Source organism: Mauremys reevesii, linkage group 8, assembly GCF_016161935.1.
Source record: "Mauremys reevesii isolate NIE-2019 linkage group 8, ASM1616193v1, whole genome shotgun sequence".
NCBI lineage: Eukaryota > Metazoa > Chordata > Testudines > Geoemydidae > Mauremys > Mauremys reevesii.
Genome location: NC_052630.1, coordinates 98,608,460 through 98,626,897, shown reverse-complemented (window position 1 = coordinate 98,626,897; position 18,438 = coordinate 98,608,460). Strand labels below are relative to the sequence as shown.

At 38.9% G+C, this 18,438-nt stretch overlaps 1 protein-coding gene across 2 annotated transcripts in view; it reads left to right on the top strand.

Annotated features, from left to right (window-relative positions):
• The window catches only part of ZFYVE9 (zinc finger FYVE-type containing 9), a 96,782-nt gene that overhangs the window by 72,843 nt on the left and 5,501 nt on the right, over positions 1 to 18,438 (top strand). For both annotated transcript variants that reach the window (XM_039483636.1, XM_039483637.1), the window contains exons 11-16: positions 7,661 to 7,885; positions 8,558 to 8,640; positions 9,239 to 9,343; positions 13,431 to 13,581; positions 15,176 to 15,256; positions 16,563 to 16,725. In XM_039483636.1, the coding sequence (XP_039339570.1) occupies positions 7,661 to 7,885; positions 8,558 to 8,640; positions 9,239 to 9,343; positions 13,431 to 13,581; positions 15,176 to 15,256; positions 16,563 to 16,725 (808 nt within the window). The remainder of the gene's footprint in view (positions 1 to 7,660; positions 7,886 to 8,557; positions 8,641 to 9,238; positions 9,344 to 13,430; positions 13,582 to 15,175; positions 15,257 to 16,562; positions 16,726 to 18,438) is intronic.

Below are 18,438 nucleotides of genomic sequence, written 5' to 3'. Positions count from 1 at the left end.
TATTGCACACGGATATATATTAAAAATTCTTATACATGTACAGATCATCTATTGCATGTTCTGTACAAAGTATTGTGAATAATCATCCAAAGCACTCTTTGAATGATCGATTGAATCCAACTGTTAAGTGAGATAATGAAAAAGAGGGTCTCAAAATATCTGTCTTTTTACAACAAAGGTCAGCTTGTCCGTTGAAGGTGCTTGATACAAAATGTACCATTGTCACATGGCCTTATTGGTTTCAGATATGGTGGGAATAAATTATTTCCAAATCTGACTTAACCAACAATGCAGAATCGTTGTTGTTTTCTAACTATGATGATGTATATATTGCAGTACTACAGTGTACAATTACACTACGGAGATACATAATTTATAACTTCTACATAATGTATTCTGAGTCCTATTTTTAGCACTCTATTGGTAGTAATTTGATGTACTACATCTCAGTGCTAAGAGAGAGGTAGTGCTTGCTGTTTTACAATTTTTAATCAGAAACCAAACTCCAGCACTTAAGAGTTCCCAGTTTTTGAGGTAGTTTTGAAAATACTTATTGCTATATTTCAGACTTGTAGTAGAAACAAATTGTATCTTGAGTAGTTGTATGATATAAAAATGATTCTCACTCAGGCTTTCATAAATCATGGCATGCAGGATAAATTCCCACAGCAGCATATAATGCATTCTTTACATATCCATCCTTTCCTCTCCCAAAGTCATGTACCTATGAGAGAGAAAAAATATGCACTCATAAATATAGGATACTTGCAGACTTAACTTTCCTCTGGCTGTTTTCCTCTCTATTCACCAAGAGGAAAAAAAAGTGAAGTGCCATGAGAATTTCTCCTGTGTGACTGTAATTTCTTGGGTGTTGTTAACAAGCATGCTGGTTATTATAGACATGTCTAAGCTTCCAATATTGCCCATTTTATCAGAGGTGCCGCACCCCTCATGTTTATCAGTCTGTGAGAGTGGATTTGCAGTGAATGAGAATTTATTATAGAAATTAGAGACTGCTTGAAAGCCTGCCTAGCAATTTTATTTCTTGATTATAATATATTTATTTGAATTGGTGTTGCTGCCAGGGAACAGAAGTAATTTTTTGTTTTCTGAAGAAAGTTTGCTGCAGAAGGTAAATAGGGAGGAACGTAACCATACTGGTTATCAATATAGTGTCTTGAACAGCTAGGATACAGAAATTGGTTACTTAGGCTCTATTTGTATAGCCTTTTTTAAGCCTCGTGAGAGAGAGAGAGAGAGCTGGCCTTCCTCCCAAAGGTGGTGTCGGCCTTTCATCTTAATCAGAGATCTCCTCCCGGTCTTCTTCCAAAGCCACCCCCCACCTGCGTGAGCTAGCTCTCCACACCCTCGGCGTCCGTAGGCCCCCTGCCCTTTTACATTGACTAAGTCCTAAGTCCTTCTCCCAGCTCTTCTTCGCACATGGAGCGCATGAAGCGCAGCGAGCCTGAGCCTGTTTCATCTCAGCTGGGTCTTTTTTGTCACTGAAAATATGTGATCATTATTTTTGCTAGATGTAGGTAAGTAACAAGACGTGCACAAACCTTTGGTGAATTTTCAGGAAACAAAATTAAATATACGTGCTAGCTCTTCCATCTTAGTTCTTCACTTTTCAACTCCATCTTCATGGAAGTAAAAGTCTTAAGCATTGTTTTTATATATATAAACAGAAAAGCATTAGCCTACCATTTCAAAACAAGACAAGCAACACTTCAGCAGGGAGCTTGACAACAAACAAAGCCTTTAGGGGCCAGAGGGGAAACAAAATGATAGGGAGGAGAGGATGGAACAACAATTACACTTGGTTTAAGAGCCCTGCATTTTAAAATATATTTTCTATGCATACAATCCATACTGGAACCTTTTCTTCAAAATATCAGCAGTTTTGCAATTAAAAACTCTTTGTACACCTAACAGACCCCAGCTTGACAGTGAATTGACATGCTTTATGAAGAAAATCATTGCAGTTTCAAAGCGGAAACTTCAAACGAGCATCAACACTGCACTAAATGTGGTTTTATGCAACTTTATCCTATATTTATGTCAAGCTGGGGTCTGTTAGGTGTACAAAGAGTTTTTAATTGCAAAACTGCTGATATTTTGAAGAAAAGATACAGGGTTCCAGTATGGATTGTATGCATAGAAAATATATTTTAAAATGCAGGGCTCTTAAACCAAGTGTAATTGCTGTTCCATCCTCTCCTCCCTATCATTTTGTTTCCCCTCTGGCCCCTAAAGGCTTTGTTTGTTGTCAAGCTCCCTGCTGAAGTGTTGCTTGTCTTGTTTTGAAATGGTAGGCTAATGCTTTTCTGTTGTAGTAGTAATCCCATGATGATGTCTTTGTGTTGGATATAAGCCCAGCAGGAAGTCCAGTAAGTTGAGAAATGAGAACTTTGTCCATGTCACTGGCTTCTTTGAAGCAGTCAGGCATGCTAATTGAAAGCTGCTCGATATGCCTTAGTACACTAGCTTTTCTTTTGATGGAATATAAGAAGTACTTCCATTTTAATACTGACTAATGTAAATCTGGCAACAGGTGATTTAGTTCCACTGCCTAAACCATTATAGGTTTGCGTAAGATTTTGTTTAATTTTTATTACATTTTTCATTAAATGAGCATGAAGCATTAAGAGGAGCAACATAGAAGCCAAATACAAAGTTTATATATAAAGATGTACATATAAAACCTGGATAAATGAGATAGGTTTCATATACCTTCACTTCCGGAGTATAACGCACAGAGATGAATGAAAAACATACATTACTTAGGCACAGAGACAAAACCTAGGGAAGATGGCCACACCATGGCATGGAGAAGAGACGAGGCACAGAAAAAATCTAGTGTGTTCAGCTTTATATTTGTTTTCTCAAACTTGGCATCTTCTAAAGCACATTGCACCAAAGTGTTAGATATATGGTTCTCTCCTGTGTATGTATTTGGCTCTCACTACCATGCTGTCTGGTTTGTGTCTCACATTTTTAAGCAGAGAGTATGATTTTTTTTTGTAGAAATTCAACTGGCCTGATTTCCCCCAAGTATTATTGATTCAATTCTATTGCTTCAGGATTAAGTTGCACAAATTTCCACCTTTATGATTGGCATTTAATCTTAGGCAGTCCTTGATTCCTTGATGGTGATTACTGTTCATGATGAAATGAGGGCTGACTGTGCAACTGAGGCAGCTCCCACTCCACTTAATTGCATATTAACATATTAAGAAATGATACTGGGACCAATTCTCTGACATGGAATTCATTGAATGATATGGACGACATGAATAATTCTAAAAAGCTCCACCCGTATGGTTTCACTGAGTACTAAGTAGGGACGTCTCATTTTTTTTGTATGTTATAAGGATAAGGGTACATGAGAATATACTAGCACCTAAAAACCTGTTTGTAAATAATAAGGTAGAGAACTTGAGTTGGAAGCCAGTCTGTCCTCCGTTAAAATATGGAAATAGCTGAAACTGAAAAGTTGTTTAAAGCAAGTAATGAAGAAACATGATGGTCCTTTCCTGGTATGAACAGTATTAAAATTAACCAATGAGGTCAAAAAGTATTGTCTAATAAATATACAAAATTTGTTGCTCATTAAGCGAAGAAGACCCAGTGAAGAACTAAAGACAGTCGGAATAGGCCCTCAGGAGGAAAGTCACGCCAATGGACTGGCGTGTGATGATGATTTTTTTTTTTTTTTTTTTTTTAAGAAATCTATAGAGCTGCTTGGGATTTAAGGTCAAGGGTAATCCAGTATAACAGAGTACTTAGTAGGTATTGAACTTCTGCAAAGCTGCTTTAGATGCATCATGCACACCTATGGCAATTTATAAATAATATTAATCTTATTACATCACATGCACGCGGCAGCTACTAGCAAAGGCACCTTTCTCTGTATTTTGGAACTACTCTAGATTTGTTTCTTTTTACAAGGAAGTTATAACATAGTCTAAGTTAAATTATATGCTTTTGAGAAGGATAGCCTAGTTGATGTTCCTTTATTTACAATTGCATTTTGGCTAGAAACTTCTGAAATAACTAAGTGTTGTGTGCAGAGTAAATAATAGGGATCTGGCTGTGGTTTATGGTAACAGGGTATTGGATGATTGAGTTGTAGTTTCCACTCTTGCTGGGTTTATAACCTGACTTTCAATTGGGTTGGGATGAAAATTGTCCTGTAGGCAGCCAAAATATGCATCCCTCGAGCCGTTGCCTTCAGAAGGCTGGTGCCTTTCACTTCTGATTCAGTACTTGGCTTCAGTCACAAATGGAAATGTTTGGTCTCTTCATTATCTCTGTTGGACAGTAATCCATGTCACAGAACTATACAATAGTATATAGCTTTATTTTCCTATTGTCTTTTGTACAAACAGTACACGAGGGAGATGTATAGAATTAAATAGCTGCACTTAAAATAATTCAAAGACTCGTATATTTTAAGGCTAGAAGATACTATTATGATAATGTAATCTCACTGAAGAACTTCACCCATAATTTTTGCATTGGGCTCATAACATTTATTTGAATAATAGTAGAGGAGAAAAGATAGGCAAGAAAGAAGAGATGTTTTCCATGATTTGGAAGTGGGCAGAGAGCCAAGACACATACTTGAAAGCTGTTTCAGAGGAAAAAGAAAACTCTTTCATGGGCATTTTTTTTTTTCATAATTTTCATTCACTATTTAAACTTGGCACCTAGACACATGATTGATGCACTAGAGCCTCCATCTGCTGCTTCCTTTGTTCCTTTTGGTGCAGTGAATCAACACAGAGAGAGAGAGGAGGGGGAGGGCATGGGGTCCATTGGGGTGTCTGCCCCTTCTATTTATAGTCCTGTCCACTAAGAGGCATTTCCAGCAGGGAGCATGGTGCCTGGGAGACTGTGTGGATGGGAATCTCATGCTGCTACTTTGCTAAAAATGTAGATTTTCTACCCATGACCCTTTTCCTGCCAATGAATAGCCACTTAGCAGGTTATGGTCCATTGACCTTGTTTAGACCTGGCTGAGGCATAAGCCTGCGCCTTTGTCTCTGAAGAACTGGTTTGGCCACTCCCCAGACTTGGAAGATGTTTAAGGCCTTGTCTACACTAGCAGGGTAAGTCAAACTAAGTTACGCTACTCCAGCTACGTGAATAACATAATTGAAGTCAAAAGCAGCAAAGAGTCCTGTGGCACCTTATAGACTAACAAATGTATTGGAGCATAAGCTTTCATGGGTGAATACCCACTTCGTCAGACGCATGTAATGGAAATTTCCAGAGGCAGGTATAAATATGCAGGCAAGAATCAGTCTAGAGATAATGAGGTCAGTTCAATCAGGGAGAATGAGGCCCTCTTCTAGCAGTTGAGGTGTGAACACCAAGGGAGGAGAAACTGCTTTTGTAGTTGGCTAGCCATTCACAGTCTTTGTTTAATCCTGAGCTGATGGTGCCAAATTTGCAAATGAACTGAAGTTCAGCAGTTTCTCTTTGAAGTCTGGTCCTGAAGTTTTTTTGCTGTAGAATGGCTTTAAATCTGCTATTGTGTGTTGAAGTGTTCTACAGGTTTTTGTATATTGCCATTCCTAATATCTGACTTGTGTCCATTTATCCTTTTACGTAGGGACTGTCCAGTTTGGCTGATGTACATAGCAGAGGGGCATTGCTGGCACATGATGGCACATGATGGCATATATTACATTGGTGGACGTGCAGGTGAATGAACCAGTGATGTTGTAGCTGGTCTGGTTAGGTCCTGTGATGGTGTCGCTGGTGTAGATATGTGGGCAGAGTTGGCATTGAGATTTGTTGCATGGATTGGTTCCTGAGTTAGAGTTACTATGGTGCGGTGTGTGGTTGCTGGTGAGAATATGCATAAGGTTGGCAGGTTGTCTGTGGGTGCGGACTGGCCTGCCTCCCAAGGTCTGTGAAAGTGAGGGATCATTGTTCAGGATGGGTTGTAGATCGCTGATGATGCGTTGGAGAGGTATAAGCTGAGGACTGTAGGTGATGGCCAGTGGAGTTCTGTTGGTTTCTTTCTTGGGCTTGTCTTGCAGCAGGAGGCTTCTGGGTACATGTCTGGCTCGTTGATTTGTTTCCTTATTTCCTCGTGCAGGTATCGTAGTTTTGAGAATGCTCGGTGATGGTCTCTGTCTGAGGGGTTGGAGCAAATGTGGTTGTACCTGATTCATTAAACAAAAGAGTCTAGTTTCTGCATTGGAGAGTCCATGTAAGGTCATGAAAGCACTGAAAACAGGTTTTCTGTTAGGGGTTCTCATAGCTTGAGGCACTGTGGAAGCCAAACTTTCAGTGGATCCCTAATCTCAGTGTAATACACCTCTTGAATTGCACCTCAATAACAAAACTGAAAGCAAGCTCCATTCATACTTGAGGTGCATATCAAAGTAACTGTCTTTTTCTCTAAGTATGACTAGATAGCATAGTAAACATGTAATCTATCCCCTGATGTTCATATACAGATTAAGAGTAAGGGTGTTGGTGCCTGTGTAGCTGTGTGCACAATCCCTGATTTACACACATGCATGGACCTAAATCAGGCAAGTACAGAAATGAATGTGTGCACTCTTTTGTGTATGTGTTTCTACAGATATGGCTTCGTAAGTGTTTCAGGACTCATGGTGCTCATGTCACAAGTGGATATTAAGTGGAGCAGAATTGCTTTTATTTTTTTAAGGCCTCATCTACACTAGAAAATTAGGTTGGTTTAACTACATCGGTCAGCGGTGTGAAAAATCCACACCCCTTAGCGTCATAGTTAAACTGACCTAAATCCCTAAGTAGACAGCGCTGGGTCAACAGAAGAATTCTTCTGGTGGCCTACCTAGTGCGTCTTGGGGAGGTGGATTACCTATGCTGAAGGGAGAATCATTCCTGTTGGTGTAGATAGTGTTCACAGTGAAGCGCTACAGCTGCGCCGCTCTAGCATTTTAAGTATAGACAAGCCCTAAGTTTTTAAGCTTTAAGACCTAGTTATATCACATTGACCTCTAAGATGCTTGAGAAACCCAAAATGAGGGACATCACTGATGCAGCAGATCACAAAGCTTGACATGATGTGGGAATCGCTTATTGCATGTGTAAAACTTTTCTAAACTTGGTTTCAAGGACTGACATAATTTGCAATGGTTGAACAAATCTGTTGCCTCTCCAATATGTTTTGACGCATCTGTAGTCTGAGGTGGAAATTTCAGCACAAAGATACTGTAGAATAAGGGCAACAAAGAATCCTGTGGCACCTTATAGACTAACAGACGTTCTGCAGCATGAGCTTTCGTGGGTGAATACCCACTTCTTCAGATGCAAGTGAAGAAGTGGGTATTGCATCTGAAGAAGTGGGTATTCACCCACGAAAGCTCATGCTGCAGAACGTCTGTTAGTCTATAAGGTGCCACAGGATTCTTTGTTGCTTTTACAGATCCAGACTAACACGGCTACCCCTCTGATACTTGTAGAATAAGGGGTAACTTGAACATTCTTGGGTAGCAAGTATTTTCATTCTGTAATGTGACTAATGGGAGTTAACTAAGGATGTAATTCCAGGAAGAAAAGTGCGTGTTTAATCTTATTTTTCTCTTTTGAAACAAGTTAGTGAATTTTTTGGTGGACTTCAGTGCAGTAAAATAATGAACTTCATGGTTCCTAGGTAATGTCGTGGGCAGCTTGGGACACTCCTTTTTCAGCCAGAGTTTTCTTGGCAGTAAGGAACATGGTGGATTTTTATATGTGACATCTACATATCAGTCACTGCAGGACCTGGTGCTCCCAACTCCGCCCTACTTGTTTGGTATTCTCGTTCAGAAATGGGAGACTCCCTGGGCTAAAGTGTTCCCCATCCGACTGATGTTGAGACTTGGAGCTGAATACAGACGTAAGTAGCATGTGTAAGTAGCATGTGTTCTCTTAACTGTAGTAATATATATTATTGACTTATTACAGGAAGCAAGTGGCAGAATTTAATGTAAAATGATGAAGTCTGTAGGTGATTATTAAAACATTAACAACCACATTAATAAAGATAATTAATTTCGGCATTCATTGTTTGGTTGAGGGGTGTGTGTGTGTAATTAGTTTAACTTTTATGTGTATCTATTATAACTAAGATTTTCCAAAGTGGCTGATGAACACTTAAACAAGTGATCTGATATTCAAAGCTGCTGTGGTTCACAGGCTGTCATGGATTTCAGTAGCTCTGGGGACACAGTACTTTAGAAAATAAGGATTTAAGAGCCTTACTTTAGACATCCTTTTTGAAAATCTTGGCATAATTTATATTTAGTTCATTTTTCCTCATAAATTTGCTGCAACATAATGTAACATGACCAAGCACATCCCTGTGCATGTTGAGTTGTATCATAGATAAAATTTTATAATATGGATAAGTATGCCAAGGAATGCAGATATTTTGCTGCCATTGGCATGTCAGAAATGTACTTTTAGTCCTTCTGTTTAAATTTTCCTATATGAAGAGGCTTAGATTGTCCGTTTTTTGCATAACCTTTCAATAGATGAATCTGATTACTCATTTTTTTTATTTTCCTAGTTTATCCATGCCCACTTTTCAGCGTCAGATTTCGTAAGCCATTGTTTGGGGAGACTGGACACACAATTATGAATCTTCTTGCAGTAAGTGATGAGTGGGTTTTTTGTTTTTTCTGTCTGTATATATGGAAGGGAATGTTGTACTATAAGATTATCTTAATTTATTTGTATAGTTACTAACTTTCAAAACACTGTTATTGTGGTATTTGGGTGATGACCTATTGTCTAATCTAGATATTAGACAGCAACTTTTGATGATGCAATAAATATTAATGATGTGCCCAAATCAGAACTCTGGGTCTTGAACCACTGTGAATTTTTGGATCTGGATCTAAATTTTGCTGCTCAGACCACTCTTCAAAAATTTAGTCATAATTCTGTGATTATAAAAAGTTCTAGCTGGAGCTAACTTGTTAATTCTTAAGTGTAGGGAATTCTCCATTTGGTACATGCCTTATTCTCACTCCTGGTGAATCTGAGGTCTCTGTCTAATCTATCAGAATGCAGAGAAAGATCAAGTTTTCCTATCTAGAGTAATGGTGCATGACTCAGGAGAATATTAAATATTGTGCATTATACTTCTATTTAATAGTTCTGTACCTTGGTCTCTTTCTGAAAGGAGAACTACCCTGTGTCACTAATGACTACGTTGTTTCACTTCTTTGTTCCTCTAAAACACAAGGACTTCAGAAATTACCAGTATACGTTGCCAGTGGTCCAAGGTTTAGTGGTTGATATGGAAGTGAGAAAAACCAGCATCAAAATCCCCAGCAACAGATATAATGAGGTAATATTTAGAGTAAATATGTATGTGTAGTCTAGTACAATTTAAAGATGAGAGAGATTGGGTCCAAAGCAATTTATTGTGTTTGCCACTGCCAATGAAAACTGCCTCAGAATTAAACTATAAATGTATTATGTATAAATTTTTTATATATGAATTGCCTACAGAAATAAGTTATGCACAGATCAGTTCAGTGTGGCATTAGTTAAAAATAATGAATAGTTGCTCTTCTTTATACAGAGCTTATTACTTTTAAATAGACTTCAAATGTAATTAATTGAAAATCGGGGGTTAGAGAGTTGCACATACTATTCTGATTTGAGTAAAATCAGTTAAATAACACATGCTGTATGGGTGTAAAGTGAGGAAAAAATGAACTTTCTCCAAGTACATGTTGTGTATTCGTAGTGTTTGTGAAGGTATTTGTTGGATCTTTGAAGATTTTAATGCAAAATATATCTCTGTACATTTGAAACAAGAGTTTGATTTAATTGCATGAGAAAAGCTTCAGCTGTTTTTAAGACTTAGATGATGTTCACAGACAAACTGTTGAGTGACAATCATTGTTGAGTGATTTGAACAATATTGGGGACCAAACAATGGAGAGGTAATAATTCAGTGGTGATGTATCTAAAGGGCTAGTGACGAATGATCTCCTTGAGGTTTTAAAGGAAATCAGTAGCGGAGACAGGAGTCAGTCTTATGCTTTCCATCTATGATATAGCACCAAATAAGAATGAAACACAGAATAGGGGAGAAATGGATTTTGATACTTGCCAAATAGAGATGGAGCATCAATTTGAGAAAAGGATGCATTTGTACTAATTCTTTCAAAGAGAAATGATCTGTCCAGGTAGATTCCTGCAAGCACTAGAGAGGTTTGCAAACAGAGAATTTCTTATAGATACAACATATAAACCTGGGCACTAGACTAGGATTAGCTCTTTAATATCCTGCTGATTGGTCACTTGAAAAAAATACCTGAACAGACAGCTTCTGGGTTATGGATATAAGGGGATCACCAAATTTGTATTTTCTTGAGGAAAAACTAATACAAGTATAAAGGGGTTGCACAGGACCAGTCGCTCCACAGTTCTGTTCAAACAGAGCAGATATCAAGATTCCACAAGCACTGCAGAACTTATTTGATGAAGTGAAGTCTTGAAATTGTACGATGCAGTGTGGTTCATAATGAAGTTAAAAATTGATTTTGGAGGTGAACTAGAATTGTCCATTTATCTGGAGGGAAGCCCTGAATTCAGTGGATTATTGAACAAAATATATGGAAGAACTTACTTTCAAAATAATTTCTTGACTAACCTCTCTTAGTTTAAATGTATAATGGTTGAAATATGACTTAATTTGAGAGTTTGAGCTATGCCATTATTTGAACCATTGTAAATTAGGAACTGATAACTCCAGGAAGGTAAGAAAGTCAAATTCAATTTAAAAAGGAAAAAGGAATTGTTAATATAAAATAACCATTGCAAATTTGAACACACAACTCGAGAAATGCTAGGGTTCAAATTCTCAAATAGTATTAACTTTGTCAACTATATATATTAAATTTAATTTGAATTTTGTCTAACTAATAATCCAAAATGATAACTGTTGCTACAATGCTAAATTTTGCATTTCTTGACCTCTTGTGTTTACATTTATAACATTAATGTTGTAAATAGAGCTATATGCTTTATGCATTTAATCCTTTTTCCTTCAGGGATGGGGTGGGTGCAACCAGAGTCCATCACTCAGCCTCTGGAGGGGCTACGATCTCTGAGAATACTTCTCCTGACACATGCATTGATGTACCAAGGAATGCCTTGATGCATTGAATGTAAACCTTCTAGCCCCAATGGGATGCTGGGTGGAGAACTGAGGGAAGGGGAGTATGTGGAGGGTAGGGGCACTTACACTGCATCAGTGAAAGGGATATAGTATTATACTCATTTTACAGATTGAGAAACTAAGACAGCAGCTAAATGACATGCCCGAAGGCATACAGGGAACCATGACAGAGCCAGGATTAGAATTGAGGTGCTTCTAGCTCCCAGTTCTGTGTTCAGACCATACTGGCTCCCAAGAGGTAATATGCATTCCTTTGAGAAGAGAACAAGCAATTGCCTTATAAGAGTTGTGCCTAAAATGTATCACTTTTGCAGACTTGTTTGAGACCTTATCGAGGTGTTTCCTGTGCAGAATGGCATTTTTAAAAGCTCTTATAGCATCAGAGCAGATGCTGCATTTCATATAAGGTTTCATATAACTGAATTTCAAATCAGGTTTTCCATACAAAATGCATTCCAACATGCTTTAGAGTGGAAATAATAGCAAGGGAGAGTAAAAATATGTATATAGGCAATGGGAAAAGCTATTTTTAGATGAGATTTGAGAGGATGGAGTTACTGAGGCAGAAAGATACAGGAAGGCTAGTAACTGAATTATAAGGTGTATTAATTCTTGACTGCCACTGTGAAGGGGAAAAAAGCCCCCATTTCAGCCCGTATGGATCTAAAGCTATTGTACTTGAAGATTGTATATGCAATACACACTAGATGGTAGTTAATTTCAGTGTGGTTTAACTGTTTGTCCAGGATTTATGTATTTGTTATCTTCAGTTTTGTACTGTTTGCTAACTGTGCTAAACTGAACGTTGCGGAAATGCCTGTAGTAAAAAGGTGTATCAGCACCTCTGTATTAGGTTGGGTTCAGTTTTCTGCTTGAAGCCAGGATTCAGCCTCTTGTTTATGTGAAGAATACAATGTATCTTCCTCAAAATTTACAGCACAGGAAAAATTGAAGTTTCTGGAGATTTTCAATTAATCTGTTTTTAAACATGAGACTTTTGAGAACTTTTTTTTTTCAACTCTTTTCTAACTAAAGGCTGGTTTATATCATTCAGACTGTCCATTCAGTTAAAACTATTGAAATCTCATGCATGGGCTACATTTGGAGAAATGTGCCTGTAATTAAGCAAAGGTATTAACAATTACTGTATCCGGTCTTTACCTTTACACTCATAATTTTCCAGTACTCAAAATGATTGCCATTTCCTCTAACTTTCACTGGGACTTAAGACTCCCAGTTGCGTTGAAGTTACTCCTGCCCTCAGTACAGATGCCTGTCATTTAACTAATGCCCTGCCATGTGAAAGTGAGGCTGCCATGTTGTTTCTAATGGGACTGAAGGCAAATGGTGCCCTGGGTAAAGGTGCCTGCCATTTCACTAAAGTCTTGCCTTTGGAACATGAGGTGCTGAAACCAATAATGAAACACACTACAGTAATACAAAACCTTAACTATGATTTCATATCTCCCCCACAAAACACACCACACACTTAACCTGTGCATATATGTGAGTGTTGAATATTTGCTGATATTGTAATAAAGGTTTTGTGTTGTACTGAGCAGGAGATTAATATGTTGTGTGTAATGGGCTTCCTTTTCACTTGGAGTCAGAAGAGAGTGTGTAGAGTCTGGTGCTGTCAGTGAAAATGTGTTGATGTGAGCACGAGGGTTCATTAAGAAGTGTCCCATAATGTGATATTTTCCTTGCTTTTTTGCGCTTCATTGAGAGGTTGTTACAATTAATCTTATATGCAGTAGTGTTTTAGCTATGTTGGTCCCAGGATATCATAGACACCAGGTGGGTGAGGTAATCTCTTTTATTGGACTTACTTTTGTTGGTGAGACAAACTTTTGAGCTTACAGAGTTTACACAGTCCAGAGCTGAAGAAGTGATCTGTGTAAGCTTGAAAGCTTGTTTCTCTCATGAACAAAAGTTGGTCCGATAAAAGAGATTACCTCATCCACCTTGTCTCCACAATTAATCTTACATGCTTACGCGCCTAAATTCCATTCACTTTCAGTGAGACTTAAGCACTTTTGAAAATGGGCATAGGTGCTTCTGAAAATTTTATGATGTGAGTGTTGTTGCCAAGTTTGCTAGTCTTTGCAAAGGTGTCACAGTTGAATAAATTCTAATAAGATTCTTCAACCAGATTAAACCACACAAGCCACTGTTTATTCTAATAACCCATGTGAAGGATTTGAGGCTAAATGAAAGTGATAAACTTTCTTTTTGTTTGCAGATGATGAAAGCCATGAACAAGTCTAATGAGCATGTTCTAGCCGGGGGAGCATGCTTCAATGAGAAAGCAGACTCTCACCTAGTGTGTGTCCAGAATGATGATGGGAACTACCAGACGCAGGCCATCAGTATTCATAATCAGCCAAGAAAGGGTGAGATGGGACAGGTCTAAGGGAGCAGATGGAGGCTTTTCCCACCCAAAGCGCCTTGCATGACTTTCTTTTGTCTATTGCGCTGCCATTAAATATGTAAATATGCCAAAACAGGTTTTGCCTTTAATTCATGGACCTTCTGAAATTAATATTTAGCACAGGAACCAGTTACAATTGTATGACTAGAGAGCTCCTAGTACTTGATGGGGGCATGGCTTCCCATACATGCAGCATCATGGGAAGGCCCAATGCAAATGTGTGAATAATAAGAAAGTGCCCTATTTGCCTCTGGATTACCCTGCCCATCCTCCTGGCACTCCTTTTCAATGTCCACAGTTTAATCTGGTGTTTGAAGTACACCTCTACCCCGATATAACGTGACCTGATGTAACACAAATTCGGATATAACGCGGTAAAGCAGCGTTCCAGGGGGGCGGGGCTGCGCGCTCCGATGGATCAAAGCAAAGCAAAGCAAGTTCGATATAACGCGGTAAGATTTTTTGGCTCCCAAGGACAGCGTTATATCGGGGTAGAGGTGTATTGCATACTGTTGATGTGGATTTTTGTTCCCTATCTATGGTTCAGATCACACCTCTCTATGGTTACTGGTGGTGGTGAGTATTTGTCCAGCTGAGATTTGAGTTGGCAGCTTGCCAGTTCAAGGGCCTCACATAACTGACATAAAATGAAGCAGGCTTTCATACCCCTCAGGGACATAGTTATACAGAGGTAAGTTTGTAGTGCAGATCTAGCCTTAGTGTACCTAACCCCTCCTCACCGAACTGCAAGAGCTTTGTGTGTGTATGTTAATTAGACCATTTGATTTTCAGGCTTTATTTTTTATTAAGACCAGGTGAAATGATGCAATAGCAACTTAACATTTTAAGAATTAAAATGTTAGGGCTTTTTTTTTTAACCAGACTTCATGTCAGAGTTGATAATCTTATGTAGAAGCTCCATGATGTCTCCAAATGAGTACAATTTTTTTTCTAACCCTGAACATTCATGATCTTCACTCACAACTTCAGGATATGCGTTGGCATGTTGGTTCCTCTAGGGCTGGCACTAATTTCTAAGTCGTTATTTTCTGTACATAGAGCATGGGAGGATGGATTTCAAGGAGCTTCGTTGTGGTACTGGAGACACAATGGCCATTCCAAGGGCTTTTGCTTTTAAGCTGGCTGGCAGCTAGTTTAGAAAATTTGAGCCACTCTCCTGACTGGTCAATAGTACAATGTCATCAGCAAAAAGCCCAAGTAAGATTGTTTCTAATCGCCTGAGGACTTTTTAAAGGTCATAATGTGCATGTTTACCCCCTAAAACAGACCCCTCATTCTTAGTGAAAAATAAACTAATTAAATATTAACATTCTTTAAGGTTGGCAAAAATTGTCATCAGGTTTAGAATATCATCAGACAAGGGCACCCTTGCTGCCCAAGCATCTGATACACACTGGAATCATAATAACTTTGTGCTACATAATTCCTTATTTAGGTTATTAGCGTCTCTGTGGATGATACAGCTACAATACCTGATTCTTGCATAAGGCATTGCTTTGACAAGAGCCTCTCTAAAATCAGTCTTGTTATTGCAGTGACTGGTGCCAGCTTCTTTGTGTTCAGTGGAGCTTTAAAATCCTCTTCAGGCTACCTTGCCAAGTCCAGCATTGTAGAAGGTAAGGAATGAACAGCTTGCTCAAAGAACATTGCTTCCCTCCTGAAAACTGTATATTTGAGCAGTATGCACAGCTTAGTTCTTGTGCCCTGGGTATTTGAGAATCACTCTGGTTACTCGGTGTTATCTCACTCTTTAGCTAAACACAATTTTCCATTATGGCCTGTAACTTAATTTAACTGAGAAAATGAGAATAACTAGTCCAGATGCCCTGGGACACCAGTACAAGAAAATGAGGGTGAACGTGAAATACTTGGCTCCTGTGCTGGGGATCAGAGCTTACAATCCTTGACTGAAGTAGAAAATTGCAAGCATAAGAAACTTGGAGTTTATCTCCATAGCAAGAGATGAAGCCCTGCTGTGCATTAGCCTGTTCATTTTAGCCTTGCAGTGGGCAAGCTTATAAATTTCTGAGGTTTGTATCCTAATACGTTGTCAGGTGATAGCGTGAAAGGTCAAGTTTGTTTAAACTGGGTTGTCACCATAGTTCATTCTTTCTTTGCCATCAGAGTCAGATGATGGAGCCGAGTCTCCAGTTTGTGCTCTCTCTCTCTCCTATATTTTTGAGGGAGGGTCATGGCTTATAAAAGTGCCACATTAAAACAAGGCTGAGTATATGTTGTTTTGCTACATTCTTTACTTAAACCAGAAATGAATTTTTTTTGGTTCAGGATGCTGAGTTGGAAACTCATCAGCTGGAGAGTTGGGATACCTCAAGGAATTAGTAACTTGCTGTTTTATGGAACTGTTTGTTACCAAGTTACTTGTGCAAACACAGTTTATTCAGGCTGGTAATATCCAAAAGCTGAGACTTATTTTTGTTTAACAGCCTGTGTGAACTGAGTGGTGGGATTCCTGGTGGGCAAGCGTCCACATCACAAAAAACACTGTTACTGCTGGAGTCCTTCTTGCTGATCTCATTGGAGGCCAAATATTTGAATGATCATGATGGTTTACCTCTCATACCTTGAGGTGGGATGTCCAGAACAGCAGTGGCAGGGCTGTGTGCGTAAACTCGTGGTTGCCATTGCTAAGGTTGAAGCCGTTCTGTAGGTAGACTTCAGCTTCCACTGGTATGTCCTCCAGGCTACGTTCATAAATGTTACATGGTATAAACGACATGTTGAGGATGGGAATGCTACTAAGCCAACAGCTTTCTATAGCGTTACTACTTATGGCCTTTCAAATAGATATTGCACGTTGACATTGAATCATAATAGGAAGAATGCTTTTAGCTCTGCTGTGAATGTTCTTTCTTAAATGTGGCTGTTGGTTGTTTCTGATCATGATAATTCTTGATTCCTTAGATGGTGTAATGGTCCAGATAACTGCTGAGAACATGGACTCTTTGAGGCAGGCTCTGAGAGAGATGAAAGACTTCACTATTACTTGTGGCAAAGTAGATGCTGAAGAGCCTCAGGAACACGTTCATATTCAGTGGGTGGATGATGACAAAAACTTTAACAAGGGGTGAGTAGATGAATAATCCCTTGACACTTCTACAGTGTTTATTTGGCCCTGTTTTGTCTGCTGCTATGTGTCTGTATAGCGTACTAAGAACATGTTCTATCTATGAAGAAGAATCCACATGCTTTGTGATTTTTAGAGTGCTCCAAGTTTCTCAGATAACATTTGTGACAAGATAAAGGAAGAGTAATCATAGAAGCGTTTGACTTTTTGCAAAATAATTCTTTATTATATATGTTTGTTAAAATTCTGAGGAGCTGATCCTGAAAGGTAAAGAGTGACTTTTTCAAATCAGTATGGACTGAAGGTGCTTAGCCCCTTGCAAAGTTGCACCATTAGTTTGAGAGATCAGACTTTTGAATCCGTTATTAAAATGGGGCTGAGGTAAATAGAACTTCAGTGCATCAGATTAGAAAGTTATCAAGGCTGCAGAAAGATTTCTGCTAGTGCAAATTTCCAGTTATTTTAAACCATTATACTGGTTGTAAAAGGCCACCTCGCTGCTAATTTCTGAGTGCTGAATCTTGCACACTAGGAAAGTTTCTTATTCCTTCCACTAAAGTGGTGGTGTGGGTAAAATCTGATACATGCTGGACAGCAGCACTGAGTCTATAACCTTGAATCTGAAACCTTAACAATCAATGCAAGATGGCGAGTACCTGGCAATTTAAGCATTAGGGCATGCAATGTGATGGGCGAGGTTGAAAACTCGAAGAAGCATGGATAGTAGCAGCAGCCTAGAAAAGGAGACTGTTCTTTAGGTAAAGACATTTCACATGTGTTTGGGATCATTTGTGAAGTCCCATAGAAGTCGCCATTTCAGGGCATTAGTTGGGCTGCTTGTTCTGTTAAATTCAGGGTAAGTAACATTTTAGACATGACTGATTTGATATATAAATAAATAAAATTCCAATCAATGTGCAATAAATCTACATAGGTTTCTGTATGTTCCATGTGTGGAGAGCTCATCAGTCCCTTGTGAGGTCACAGCTCAAATATAAGGCTATTGCAGACCTAAGGCAAGCTACCTCTCTACTCCCCAGCCTCAACTCCACCTAGTCTAAGAGGATTTCAAGTCTAGATACTATATCTGATTGATTCCTGTGTGATATGGCAGAAAGCACTGCACTTTTCAGCTGTATTTATCTGGGGTAAACTCTCAACACAGCAGGAAGACAATTTCAAAAAGCCTGATTACTGTTGAGATCCATGCATCTGTTCACACCACCACATTAGCGATGATATTCAGTACATTGAGAGAAATCTTTCTCTGGAGATCTCCCTTCTGGGATAGTTTGTGTTTGTCCATTTTAGCAAATGTGGCAAATCACTGTGTGGCAGTTTAAACTGCAGAGTGCTCACTTTTCAAATAACCTGCAGTGGGGTCACTTTGAGAATCCAGGTAAGTCAAAACAAGTGCCCTTCACAACCCTTATACACCTCTACCCCGATATAATGTGACCCGATATAACACGAATTTGGATATAACGCGGTAAAGCAGTGCTCCAGGGGAGCGAGGGTGCACACTCCGGCGGATCAAAGCAAGTTCGATATAAGGCGGTTTCACCTATAACATGGTAAGATTTTTGGCCCCTGAGGACAGCGTTCTATTGGGGTAGAGGTGTATGAGGTTTTCCTTTACAATGTCCTCTGTTCTGCAAATCTACTCAGATGGCCAAATTTGAAATCAGGTTTTATATGATGGCATTTAGTGTT